A 14,758-nucleotide genomic window follows, 5' to 3' on the forward strand; every position below is an offset into this window, starting at 1 on the left:
TCTGAGGGTATTCTAGGATTTTCTTTTTTGAGAATTGGGTCACTTATCTTCAAGGAGAACTCCCGGTTCATTTATATATATAACAAATTCTCACAAGGGCCCCTAATCCTCATAATTTTCTTTCATATCTTTATTTTGTCTCAAAACTGAACTTCTAGGTTTTTTTTTGGGAGGGGGAGGTTATGTTTTACCACACTTCTTTATAATCCTGTCTCACATTTAAGTTTGGTATTTACATTAAGCTCAAGGTGATGTGCTGCATGTTTTACTTGGCATGCTGGGTCTTTGGACAAGTCATTGCCTTTTTTAGGGCTCCTTTCACCTCCTTGTTTCTAATGGTATAAATAAAGGGATTGAGAAGGGGTGTGAGAATAGTATTCAGCACAGATACCACCTTATTAATCTTAAAGGAGGAGTGTGCTGTGGGTCTCAGGTACATGAACAGAACAGCTCCATAGAGCAGGGAGACAACTGTCAGGTGAGAGGCACAGGTGGAGAAAGCCTTTTGGCGACCAGCGGCTGAAGGAATTTGTAGGATGGTAGATAGGATGTAGATATAAGAAATGATTGTAAAGAGGAGTGAACCTGGGATCACAAAGATGGTTGCCAGGATACCCAGTAGCTCCAAAATGCTGGTATCTGCACAGGCTGCTTTCAAGATGGGGCCAACGTCACAGTAGAAATGATTGATGATATTGTTGCCACAGAATGGCAACTGGAGGAGCAGCATTGTCTGACAAAAGACAATGGTGAAGCCCACCACCCAGGAGCTGAGGGCCAGCTGCAGGCAGAGGTTGCTGGTCATGATGGAGGGGTAGTGAAGGGGCTTGCAGATGGCCAAGTAGCGGTCAAAAGACATGACAGCCAGGATCAAGAACTCAGTGGTGCCCAGGAAGAAGTGGAAGAAGGCCTGCATCAGGCAGCATGAAATACAGATGACTGTTTTTGCTACTACAAAGGTTTCTAGCAGTTTGGGGATGATGGTGGTGGTGTACCAGATCTCTAGGAAGGCCAAGTTGCAAAGGAAGAAGTACATTGGGATTTGCAGCTTGGGCTCAACCCAGACAATAACAATAATGAGCCCATTGCCAGCAAGGGTTAATATGTAAATGAGAAGGATCACTATAAAGAGAGGGACTTGTAATCCTTGGATACCAGGAAAGCCTAGGAGGATGAACTCTGTGATTGCTGTGCCATTTCTCATGTCCCTTGAGACCTAGAAAGACAGCAAGGAAGTAACTTCTTAGAATACATATTTATTTATTTATGTTAGCGAAGAGATTTTAGTTCTTAACCTACTTTACTTATTAACTTTCTGGTTATATCTTATGTTTACCTCTCCGGCTTACATTTTAGATGTTTTGCTTATAAGCAGTATATAGTTGGGTTTTCTAAATAGTTTGGTATTCACTCTCATTTACTAACTTTTTATTTGCAGTGGCATTGGGTTTGAAACCAGGAACTTGGGCATGGTAGGCAAGCACTCTACCACTGAACTACATTCATGGCCTCCTCTTTAGAATCTTAAAGTACAGTTGACTGTAGTTGGGACAACAACAACAACAAATAACCCCCTCCCCAAACAACCACCCAAAACCAAGATGCTGACTATTTAAGGTTCTTGACTACATTTCAGCCCCTGCTGCCTTACAAACGAATGCATACCAGGCACCCTTACTTTCTGATAATTTGACTGGCTTTGACAGCAAATCAGCTTCTAATGGCCTCTTAAAGTATTAAATACACTTGATGAATGGAAAATAATTTTTCAAAACCTTGTGAAGCTTTGAGAGTAATCCTTTTAAATGTGATAGTTTATCAGTCAACATGATAATTTAAAATGGGTAGTGTGTATAATAAGGTGTGTGTGTAAACATACCTGTGCATTCATAAGAAATTAATCCCACTCCTGTTTTATATTCTGAAGGAGAATTCTTGATAATATTGCAGATAAGTTTAAGGAAGACTATACTATATTTATGTGTGTGCATTAAAATAATGAAAAAAATGTTGCCATTATATTAGTGGTGGTATACAACCGAGGTCACGGAACATATATTTTTCTAATGAATCTATTTCCACATTCTAATTCAGATATTTTTTCCCTTGTGGTGCTGGGATTGAACTCAGGAGCCCTCTACTGCTGAGCTACATCCCCAGCCCTCCAGCCCTTCATTTTTTTTCTTTTCTTTCTTCTTTTTTTTTCTTTTGAGGCTGGGTCTCACTAAGTTGTCTAGGCTGGCCTTTAACTTGTCATCCTTCTGCCTTGGCCTCCCCAGTAGCTGGGACTAGAGGCATGTGCCACCACTTCTCGCTTAGACTTTCTTTCTTTTCCTTCCTTCCTTCTTCTATCATCCCTTCCTCTCTCCCTCCCTCAAGTGCTCTACCTCTGAGCCACACTTCCATCCCCATTTTTTCTTCTAAAGGATACTAAATAAGCAATCAGAACTAAATGAACAAAACCATTTAGGAGGTAGAAAATGCACTAAAAATAAATTCAAATTTCCAAGAGCAAGAGAATCATAGCTGGATATACAAATGTACCTAATAAATGTGTATTAGACACAGATTTGCAGACATTAATCTAAGAAAGTGAAAAGGCAAGAAGTGTTGAGCAAAGCAGACTGGAAATCCTGGAAAGTACATTGCTAACAAAGGTTCCCTTTGTGAATGAGTATCTTTTTATACCAAAAAAGCGTGCATATTTTTATGTACAAATTTATAGGCAAAGAACTAACTGTCTGTTCTACTAAAATTCACTGGACAGTAGTAAATGACACATTTTCTTATTGAGGATAATCTTCCTTGTCAATTTCCTTTGAAATGGGTAAGAAAAATACTGTGAAATGGGTTGTACAATTTTCAAAGTACACAAAAAACTTAGGATGAAAAAGGCTGCCCATGGTGCATGAATAGGTGTTGATTTTTTCCCACATGAGAAAGAACAAGAATTCTCTGAGATCTTAGGGAAGAAAAATACTTCCACTTCCTCCCCTCCTTTCCGGACCAAGAAAAGATCATTCTTTGTCTACTCAAAAGTTCCAGTGGTTTTCTGTGAGATGATGAAATCATTTGAATCTTCACTAATGACCAACATTAGTGGCTGTGAGCTTGGTCCTTCTATATGGTCTGGATATGGAATTATCTTCATTTTTTAAGCAGAAGAGAGGGGCAGTCTCTCTAGCCCCGCATAAAATTTCTGAAGGTTAAGCATTCCACAATTTATAGAACTAGCTTTAGGAATTCCACAAGCACTTGTTTTGGAAAGCTTATTATGTACCAATGCTGCTATGCCATTAAAGAACCAATCATTAGATAAGGAGAGAGACCATATATGATAATTACAACAGGACGCAGTGAATCAAAGTGTAGAGTTGTGCACTGATTGCTTTTGGAATACTTGCTCAAGCTAGGCAGAGGTTAAAGGAGGTTAAAGGAGACCACTTGCTCAAGCTAGGCAGAGGTTAAAGGAGGTTTTCAAGAGAAAAGGAGACCTAAGTTGAGTCCTAGAGTTAAATGGGAAGAGTGCAGTAGGGAGGGGACAAAGATCCAAGGCTTGGGCTGGGGATGTGGGTCAAGCGGTAACTCGCTCGCCTGGCATGCGCTGGGTTTGATCCTCAGCACCACATAAAAATTAAATAAAGATGTTGTGTCCACCGAAAACTAAAAAATAAATATTAAAAATAATTCTCTCTCTTAAAAAAAAAGATCCAAGACTTGTGAAATAGAACCAGAGTAAGGAGTCCCAGCTGTACTGGAGCTGGGGGTCAGGACTATCCTGCACTTCTGATAAACTAAAGGATGGGAGCAGTTTACATGATGGACTCATGAGGTTTTGGAGGGGAGGGTCTTGAATCAGGAAGTTTGCTAACATGGGGAGAATGTGTATGTATGTGTGCCTGAAAGAAATATGGTGTCAACCTTCCTCCCTAACGCATGTACATGAAGGTCTAAGCTTTATGAAGGAAGGGGCTGCAGGTGGTGCCTGAATGGACTATTTTGAGACCCTGTTCATAGACAGTGTTGTTGTGGTATCCAGGTTATCATGTGGGGCCCAGACAGGGAAGAGAGATATTCCTGAGGACCCCGGAGTAGCAAGCAGTGAGTGGAAGCAGAAATAGGCTAATGGAAGTGACAGTACCTGGTGACAGGAGCAGTCCTTAGCAGAAGTGAGAGCAGCAGTGAAGCTTAGTAAAAGAGACATAGAGTCAATAGAAGTTGCAGGAATCAGTTGGGTGCTATTGAGACAACTTCATGGGCTGGGCTATGAGATTTTGAGGAAAGTTCAATGTCTTGAGTTGGCAGGTAAAAGCAGTATTCAGAGAAAATCAGAACAGCAACGATATTAAGGTAATGGAGTTAAGACACTGGATTGAACATTGTGGTCTATATGCTTATCAAAATTCAGTCCTATCCTGTAGAATTTTTTCTTTTCTTTTAGAAAAGTCCAATTTTTAGGGTCAGGAGGTATTCCTCCTCATTTCCCTAGAGCAGTGAGTTATCTCCCTGCTCATGCTGCAGCCTGACCTCTCCCATCTCACCCAGGGTACTTTAGTTGTGCTATCATCCTTCATTGGTATTTGAGTACAACAGCCTCCTAACTGGACCATTTTCCTCCAGACTTGCCACACTCTTTCCTACCTACAGTTCATATTATTAGCAAGAATGAGCATTCTAAAATTACTTCACTGCTCAGAACCAAGAGGGTGACACCCAGAGTCCTTAGTATGACATTCAAAGCCACATGGCTACCTAGTTTCCTGCCATGTTTCCCTCTCTCTTCCATTTTCTTACTGATTGAATTACTCAGGTACAGAGGTTGGCAAGCCATCGCCCTGCTTTTGTAAATAAAGTTTCACTGAAACACAGCCACATTCATCTGTTTCTATACGGTCTGTGTTTGATTTTGTGTCATAATGGCAGAGTTGAGTAGCTCTAACAGAGACCATTTAGTCCCCAGACCCTAAGATACTGACCATCTGGCCTTTCCAGAAGCAGTTTGCTGAGCCCTGCTTTAATAGCCTGTGCATGCCACTGTCTCTTTTGCTTCTGAGTTAATGCATATGCTCTTCTCTTTGCCTGTAATAAATACCCTTTCACCCTTTCTCCATTATTTGGCTATGTCTGTCTGAACCACCTTAGTGGGAAGCCTTCCCTCATTTCCCATCTCCAGGCGAGTCAAGGTGCCACACCTACAGGCTTCCATCACATCCTGTACATGTCTGTATCCGAACACTTACCAAATTGTAGTGATTCTAAGCATCTCAAGGGCAGCAATATAGGGCTTAGTCCAAAGGAAGCCCTCAAATGAAATTTCTTGAACGATCATGTAAGTGGTTAGCATGTTGACACTCTGCCTCCAGTTACCTAAGTTTACGTGAATTGATAGATGCATATATTTAAATGTGCTACTCTCTCTCTCTCATATTTCAAATACTGGAGTTATTTCATAACAGGGACTGTGTGCTGAGTCATTTGTCTCCAAGTATGCTGTGACTTCCAGCCTCTCCTTTTGCAAGCTTTGCTGCCTGTAAACCCTTCCATTCAATCTTTCCTTAATCCCCAAATGATGAATTTTATTACATTCCGGTTCCTCTGCCGGCTTTTCCATACTGCCTGAGTACAGCTAGCTATGTATTTTGGGGAGGGGATTGGAAAGGGGTTGATTGAACCCAGAGGTGCTCTTCTGTAGAGCTACATCCCCAATCTTTTTATTTCTTAATTTTGAGATAGGTTTAGTTCACTAAATTGCCCAGGCCGACCTTGAACTTTTTAGTCTTCTGCCTTAATCTCTGGAGTAGCTACCAGCACAGGTGTATGCCACCACTCTCAGCAGGTAGCTATCTTTTACTCACTTGGCACTCAGTGGCTTGAAATTGATTTGAGTCATTTTCTTCCAAGCTATGTTGTCATAATAAAGGATCCTGCCCTTTCTAAAAACTTCCTAGTCTTAGAAGAAGAAAAAGAAGAAGAGTATTAATGTTTTTATTATCTTTTCTGAATTTGAGCTAAGGGCAAAATGCCTCAAGCTTTGTTTTATTGGCTTATGATTTGTTTTGAAATTGTTGCCAAGGATCAATTTCAGTTTTCAAGACTTAGGTTATAGAATAAATTTGAAGATGGTACAACTTTAAAGCAGAGACAGACACCAAATGCATACATTATTCCTTGCACAAAGGGAAATAAACATGAATCACTAATTGAGGGATGTAGGTAAAAGGCAGGAAATAAAGACTGCTTTCATTTAGGAAGGTCCAGGTCCAGGACATGTTATGACTTTTCTGCATGAGACTGAAATTCATTTATTAGACTTTGCTTATATACATCAAGCCATCAAAGTTAACTGTTCATTCTGAAGAAAAGCAAAACTTTACCCAAAATAGTAATCTTTCCCTCTGTGGTCAAGCAGTACTTACTAGTGGTTCCCAGGAAAACACTTCTAGTCTAGAGGTGTGTCCTTGCCCCAGTAGATCCAAAGAAAGGAAAGTATGTTGTAAAGCCAGTCTAACTGAAACAGAAAAGAAATTTCTCCTCCTTTTAACACTAGAAAAACAAGTCTCTCTTTCCAGAATTTAAGGCAAGTGCCTTTATGTAGCATAGGGTTCTGTTCATAAATCTTTCAAGAAATGACAAAGTTTCTTTCAGTGTTAGGAGAATTGTACTGAGAGTGATTAATACATGGGTTCACTTAAGTTAAGATTTCTTATCTGAAAATAATGATTTGTTGTTGAAGCACTTTTTTATCTTCCTTTGGGAAATCAGTCTTCATGGATGTGTGCCACAGAGTCCCAGGAGACAGGTTAAGTCTCACTACAAGTTTATTCAAGTAAAACTGAGGAATTTGTAATTTTCTAAGTTCTAATTGGTACTAGTCATCTCTGCATTCCTGAAGTAATCAATACCTGAGAACTCATGATTCTATGGTTACTAGATCTTGAATTTCTCAATTTCTCTGAGAGTGGAAATCAATGGTATCTTATTGATTAAATGGGGTCCTCTAATGCACTGAATTGAATTCAGTAGGAAATTTTATTAGTAATATGAAAAATGATCAAGTAGATAGGAATTCAAGAGTGAAAACAATAGAAATATACTTAATTTTCTTGTTAAATATATTAAAATGATTTTTTTGGGTGGTACTTGGATTGAATCCAATGCCTCAAGCATGCTAAGCAAGTACTCTACCACTGAGTTACATCCCCAGCTGTCTTGTGAAGTACCTTAAGATAATGAATGAAAAGACAGGGACCTAGAGTATTAAGAGTCACATAGAGAGCTGAGGGAGATACCATGTATAGCTAATCATAGAGGAGGTTCTCTGCAAAATAGGGAAGTAGAATTGAAATTGTAACTTAAAAAATCAACTTTAATAAAGATAATTTATACAGAATAAAATGCACTCATTTCAATGTAAGTTCAATGAGTTTTGACAGATGTATACGTATAGCAGATATACCTCTAAAAGGAGATGTAATCAAGGGATGTGGTCCTTTGGATATATCTCCTCATTTCTGCCCTCCCACCTCAACATGGTAACCACTGTTTTATTTTCTTTCTGTGTATTTGGCCTTGTTCTTTTCTTTTCTTTTTTGGTGGGGGGGATTGTATCCAGGCCCTTGCACTTGCCAGGCAGGTGTTCTGCTATTGAGTTATATCCCCAATCCCTTTTTCCTTAAAGATGCTGTATGTGAGTGAGATCATGCAGTATTTTTTTTCCCCTTGTGTTTGGCTTATTTCACTTAACATAATGTTCTTCATATCCACCCAGATCAGAGTTTTATTTATAAGAATCAAAATCAAAACAATCCAAATGCTCATCCATTAGTAAATGAATACATAAGCCATGTTCTTTTTATATAATGAAATTGAGCAATGAATCTCAAAAACATTTTGTTAATTGAATGCACCCAGGCACAGAAGAGTATACCTACCATGATTCCTTATATAAAATCATGCAACACACAAGACTTACACACCAACATAAACATCAGAACAGTGTTTGTTGGGGTAGAAGAGAGGATGTTGAGATAGAATGAAAACAAATACAAGAGAACTTTCTGGAGCATTAAGAACATTTTAAATCTTATTAGAAGTGGTGATTGCATGTGTGAATACATTCGTCAAAACTCCTTGAACCTTGTTTTTAAATGAGTGCATTTTATTTGTAAATTATATTTTACCTATTTAAAAATTGAATGATTTTTTTCTTTTAATATAGAGGTATAAAAGTTTCAGATATGAGACCTTTGTCAGATAAAAACACTAAGAAGATTTTTTTCCCATAATTTGTGTCTTACTATCAATTTTATTCACAATATATTTTAATATGAAGAAATTTTTAATTTAAAAAGATTATCTATTTTTTTCCTTATATAGTTCATATTTTTCACAACCTGTGTAAGAAATCTCTGTGTACCTTAAGGTGGCAAAAAATTTCTTCTGAGTTTTCTTTTAGATATTTAAGTTTATGATCCATTTGTGTTACTTTTTGCATTTGGGTGAGTTAATAATTGAGGTTCTTTTTGTAGTAGATCTTAAAGTCCTCTAAATTGTTATTTTTCAAGTATTGTATTGGTTACCTTTGCTCCTATGCATTTATAGATAACTTTTAGAAATAGCTCTTTTTAAATTTTAATTTTAGAAATAGCTCTTTATTTTCCTTTCTTTTTTTTTTCTCTTGTAACTGAGGATTCAACTCAGAGGTGCTCTACCACTGAGCTACAACTCCAGCCCCCAACCCCCCCCCGTTTTTTTTTTTTTTTAATTTTGAGACAAGGTGTTGCTAAATTTCGAGACTGACCTTGAACATGCTGACCTGACCTGCCTCCAGCCTTCTGAGTATCTGAGATCATAAGTATAGGTCATCACACTTAGCTAGTTTATTTTTTTCTGCCAAGAAATCTAATGGGATTTTGACAGGGGTCTTAATCATAGTAACATTGCTACCTTCATATCATTCAACCATACTTTGCATGTATGTGTGTTTTTAAATATTTATCTCCAAGTACTTCATATTTTTGATGCTATTGGAAATGGCATTTGAAAATTTTTCATATTGTAATTTTGTGTTGCTAGTACATATTAATAGTATATATCGCCAGCATAGAAGCAGTATTTCTTTTGTCCTGTTTCCTTTCTAAATTAATTTATGGGATTTTCTACATACACAATCATGTTGGTGAACACAAACAGGCCTTGGCTTCCTTTGCACTGGAGGTTAGGACCTCTAGCAACACTGACTGAGGTGGTATGTGCAGGCACACATTAGAGTTGGACTTCTTTTTTTAAAATTTTTATTATTAGTTGTTCAAAACATTACAAAGCTCTTGACATATTATATTTCATACATTTGATTCAAGTGGGTTATGCACTCCCATTTTTACCCCGTATACAGATTGCAGAATCACATCGATTACACATCCACGTTTTTACATACTGCCATACTAGTGTGTGTTGTATTCTGCTGCCTTTCCTATCCTCTACTATCCCCCCTCCCCTCCCTTCCCCTCCCATCTTCTCTCTCTACCCCATCTACTGTAATTCATTTCCCTCCCTTGTTTTTTTTCCCTTTCCCCTCACTTCCTCTTATATGTAATTTTTGTATAACAACGAGGGTCTCCTTTCATTTCCATGCAATTTCCCTTCTCTCTCCCTTTCCTCCCACCTCTCATCCCTGTTTAATATTAATCTTCTTCTCATGCTCTTCCTCCCTGCTCTGTTCTTAGTTGCTCTCCTTATATCAAAGAATACATTCGGCATTTGTTTTTTAGGGATTGGCTAGCTTCACTTAGCTAATCTGCTCTAATGCCATCCATTTCCCTGCAAATGCCATGATTTTGTCATTTTTTAGTGCTGAGTAATACTCCATTGTGTATAAAAGCCACATTTTTTTAAATCCATTCATCTATTGAAGGGCATCTAGGTTGGTTCCACAGTCTAGCTATTGTGAATTGTGCTGCTATGAACATCGATGTCGCAGTATCCCTTCTTGTAGAAATAGATAAAGCAATCATGAAATTCATATGGAAAAATAAAAGACCCAGAATAGCAAAAGCAATTCTAAGCAGGAAGAGTGAATCAGGCGGTATAGCGATACCAGACTTCAAACTATACTACAGAGCAATAGTAACAAAAACAGCATGGTACTGGTACCAAAACAGGTGGGTGGACCAATGGTACAGAATAGAGGACACAGAGACCAATCCACAAAATTACAACTATCTTATATTTGACAAAGGGGCTAAAAGCATGCAATGGAGGAAGGATAGCATCTTCAACAAATGATGCTGGGAAAACTGGAAATCCATATGCAAAAAAATGAATTTGAATCCCTTTCTCTCCCCATGCACAAAAGTTAACTCAAAATGGATCAAGGAGTTTGATATAAAAACAGAGACTCTGCGTCTGATAGAAGAAAAAGTTGGCTACAATCTACATACTGTGGGGTCGGGCTCCAAATTCCTTAATAGGACACCCATAGCACAAGAGTTAAAACCAAGAATCAACAAATGGGACTTACTCAAACTAAAAAGTTTTTTTCTCAGCAAGAGAAACAATAAGAGAGGTAAATAGGAAGCCTACATCCTGGAAACAAATTTTTACTCCTCACACTTCAGATAGAGCCCTAATATCCAGCGTATACAAAGAACTCAAAAAATTAAACAATAAGAAAACAAATAACCCAATCAACAAATGGGCCAAGGACCTGAACAGACACTTCTCAGAGGAGGACATACAATCAATCAACAAGTACATGAAAAAATGCTCACCATCTCTAGCAGTCAGAGAAATGCAAATCAAAACCACCCTAAGATACCATCTCACTCCAGTAAGATTGGCAGCCATTATGAAGTCAAACAACAAGTGCTGGCGAGGATGTGGGGAAAAGGGTACACTTGTACACTGCTGGTGGGACTGCAAATTGGTGTGGCCAATTTGGAAAGCAGTATGGAGATTTCTTGGAAAGCTGGGAATGGAACCACCATTTGACCCAGCTATTCCCCTTCTCGGACTATTCCCTAAAGACCTTAATAGAGTTGGACTTCTTGCCTTGTTCCTGATACTGAAGGGAAAGGTTAAGTCTTTGCCCTTTTAACATTATTAACTGTAAAGTGTTTTTTCTCTTTACAAGGTTTAGGAGCTCTTTTTTGAGTTTCTATTTTGCTAAGGTCTTTTTTTAAAATCCTGAATTATTATTAAGTTTTGTTAAATGATTTCTCTAAGTCAATATGCACATAGGCTTTTCTCCTTTATATTTCACTGATGTAGTGTATTATTATATTTGTTGATTTTCAAATGTTAAACTTTGGAATTCTTGCATGATTCAGCTGGTCATGAAATACTACTTCTTTTCTATGTTGCTACATTTAATGTGCTAATATTCTGTTTAGAGAATTTATGGCTATGTTCCTGAGGGCTATTACTCAGTACTTTTGTTTTCTTGTATCTTCTTTGGCTTTGGTATCAACATAACACTGGTTTCTTAAAATGAATTGGAAGGTGTTCTTCCTGAACTCTTTTGTCTTCTGAAGGACTTGGGTAATATTTGTATTATTCCTTTCTAAAATATTTGGAATGAATTAATGCATGAAATTACCTAGGCCTGGAGTGTCCTTTGTAGGAAAGTTTTAAATTGAGTATTAAATTTCTGTATACATAGGGCTATTAAAAATTTGTATTACTTCCTGTATCTCCATAATTTATGCTTTTCAAAGAATTTGTTCATTTCATCTTAGTTGTCCAATTCATTAGAGTAAGAGTTTTAATATTCTTCTTCCTATCCTATTAATGTCTGTAGTGTTGTCCTCCTCTTTATTCTTTGTATTATTTGGTCCTATCTTTTTTCTTTCTTTTTTTAATATTTGAAAAGTCTAGTTAGTATTTCACTAATTTTACTAATCTTTTCAAAGAATCATCCTTTGTTTTCATAGATTTTCCTACAATATATGTTCAGTTGCTATTTCACTTATTTCTGCTGTTTTCTTTATTTTTTCCACCTGTATACTTGGATTTGAATAAACTGTTCTTTTATCATAATGAAATACACACACCCCCCCACACAGAATCTCTTTGCCTCTGTAATGCTCAAGTTTTGTTTAGACTTAAGAAATTCTATAACATTATTTGCAGTGAAAATCAGATGGCAATTTTTTTTTCAGAGTTTTGAAAATTTTGTTAGGAAATATAATTGGATACCCTTCATTTTGAAGGATATTTTAACTGGATCTAGAATTCTAGGTTGTCAGATATCTTCACCCCCATCAATTTATAGGTATTGTTCTATTGTCTTCTGGATCATGTGGTCTCTAATGAGACATCAGCAGTATTGTTATATATACACATTTATATGTACATATATAAAATATACATAGTGTTGAGTTATATGTATATGTCAATTCTGATTGCTTTTATATTTCTATTACAGGATTTCAGTAATTTAATTATCTATATCATTGTTAGAATGTTTGATTGGTGTCTATTGAATTTTGTGAACACGTAAATTTCACAAAATGTATTCTTGTTTTTTTCATGCCCCTCTGCCATACCCAGATGATCCTCTTCAGATGTTTTTCTTCATTTCATTTCCATGACCAAACCTAACCTGTAGCAGGAGCTATGTGGCCCCAAGTGGTTCAGTTCCTACTCTCAGTTCTGAAGATGGGGTTTCTGCTTGGATCTCAAAGCCCAATTTTTCTTCCCACTTGAACCTGGGTTGCTCCCTCATTAAACTACATCCAAAGCCATTTTTTATTTTTTATTTTGAAACAGAGTCTCAGCAAGTTGCTGAGGCTGGCCTCCAACTTGCAATCCTCCTGAAAGTTGTTGGAGTTAGGGGCATGTACCACATTGTCCAGCCTAGTTTTTCTTTATTCTAGAAGTCTCTATCAACCAAAGATTACAGTTGTAATCCCTTCCCTGGATAGCATCTTGCTTCAATACCATCCTGGTGGCAAGAACCTTCCCTACTGATTCATTACCTAGCTGAATCTGATTGTCTACCTGCCTGGGATCCTGAGTATCATCTGCCTCAGAGCCTCTGTTATGCCTATTCGCACCTCTTTGAGCCCTCTGAAATTTCATTTTTCATCTCTTCAAATAGACTAAAAAACATTCTTAGTGTGTTTGGGCTGCTATAACAAAATACCATAAGCTGAGTGAGTAGCTTATAAACAACACAAGTACATTTTTCACAGTTCTGGAGGCTAGAATGACCAAGATAAGATACAGGCAAATGGTGTTTGCTGAGGGCATACTTCCTACTTCACGTATGGCTGCCGTGACTATCACTTCACATGGTCAATGAGACAAGCTAGCTCTCTGAGGCCTCTTTTATAAAAGAACTAATTCCTTGTGGAGTAGAGTGTAGAGTCCTTATGATCTAATAACATCTTAAAAGCTCCAACTCCTAATACCATCACCTTGACTCTGTCTCAAAATAAAATTTAAAAGAAGGTTTAGGGATGTAGCTCAGTGGTGGAGTACTCACCTGGTATGTGTGAGGACCTGGGATTAATCTCTAGTACTATCAAAAAAGAGAAACAAAACCAAAAGAAATCTTTTGTAATTCTATGAAATATAAATCTTATATAAGTGATCTGTGATCTCTTACATTTTTTTTTTGTATCAAATGGTCATTACTTGTGATTTTGAATATACATGCGCTATAATTTGGGCACACGTAGGGTAGTCTTGGCCAAACTTGGTATAAATGGTAGGAGTCAGGATCTATAATCTTATAAAGGTTGAGTATCCCTTATTTGAAATGCTAGGGAATTAAAATATCTTGGATTTTAGACTCTTTAGATTTGGGAATATTTTCATATGTATAATTAGACATCGTGAGGATGTGAACAAAGTATCAGCACAAAATTCGCTTTTGTTTCATATACACTTTATACACACACAACTATAAGATATGGAAAATGACAAACCCTAAAAAAGTGTGGCCTGGGAAAAGAGAATGAGGAAGAAGGAAACACATTGATAATATTATCCTTTCCTAATACATTCTTTCCCAGTGACAAGATGATCCCTGGGAAGGAAGCAAACACCATCCACTGACAAGACGATCCCTGTGAAGGAGATATCCATCAAACCTAAAATGGCAGTTTCTAGGAGGAAGCCAGAGCATTGATTTTTCCCCAAATAAATCCTTTCCCAGTGACAGTACAATGGAACCTGGAAAGGAAGAGAGATAAATACTGATGTTGACCCCAGACCCTCCATTCTTCCCCAAGTAAAAGCATTGCCCTGTTTTCTGAGTGCCCAAACTGACACCGTCTGTCAATAATTAAGTCACCTCCCAGTGTAACATACATAAGCACAAATTTCTCTTTGGGCTAGTGGCTTGTTTTCCATCATGAAAGTGGGCCCACCAGATGTATGACTCCACTGATGAACAAAGGCTATGCTGATCTGTGAAATGGCTTGGTCATTTCATGCTAACAACAACTGAAGGTAATTTTATACAATATTTTTAGTGCACCTGTTTTGACTTTGTCCAGTTCTATGAGGTCAGATGTGGAATTTCCCATTTGTGGCATCATATTGATTCCACAGAGTTTCAGATTTTGGAGCATTTTGGTTTTCAGATACTCAATCTATCATGGCTAAGGGCAACACCATTTTCTACTATAGAATGAAACTCAGGGAGTGCACATGAAGTCAGACTATGAAATGTTTGATGTGGTAGGAACATCTAACAGATGACTACCTGTCCAAAAACATCCCACTTCTACCTATGTTGTATACCTAAAAA

The 14,758-nt window shown here is 37.5% G+C and overlaps 1 protein-coding gene across 1 annotated transcript; it reads right to left on the reverse strand.

The window, feature by feature from the left end:
* Positions 1-265: 265 nt before the first annotated feature.
* Or6x1 (olfactory receptor family 6 subfamily X member 1) lies at positions 266-1,244 on the reverse strand. Its single transcript, XM_027930810.2, has one exon. The coding sequence runs from the start codon at positions 1,202-1,204 to the stop codon at positions 266-268; it is 939 nt and encodes a 312-aa protein (XP_027786611.1). The 5' UTR covers positions 1,205-1,244.
* Positions 1,245-14,758: the final 13,514 nt, after the last annotated feature.

The sequence above is a fragment of the Marmota flaviventris genome, chromosome 9, assembly GCF_047511675.1.
Source record: "Marmota flaviventris isolate mMarFla1 chromosome 9, mMarFla1.hap1, whole genome shotgun sequence".
NCBI lineage: Eukaryota > Metazoa > Chordata > Mammalia > Rodentia > Sciuridae > Marmota > Marmota flaviventris.

Excerpts from the sequence above, each read along its gene's own strand:
- Or6x1 (XM_027930810.2), bottom strand. The coding sequence starts at position 1,204 with ATGAGAAATGGCACAGCAATCACAGAGTTCATCCTCCTAGGCTTTCCT.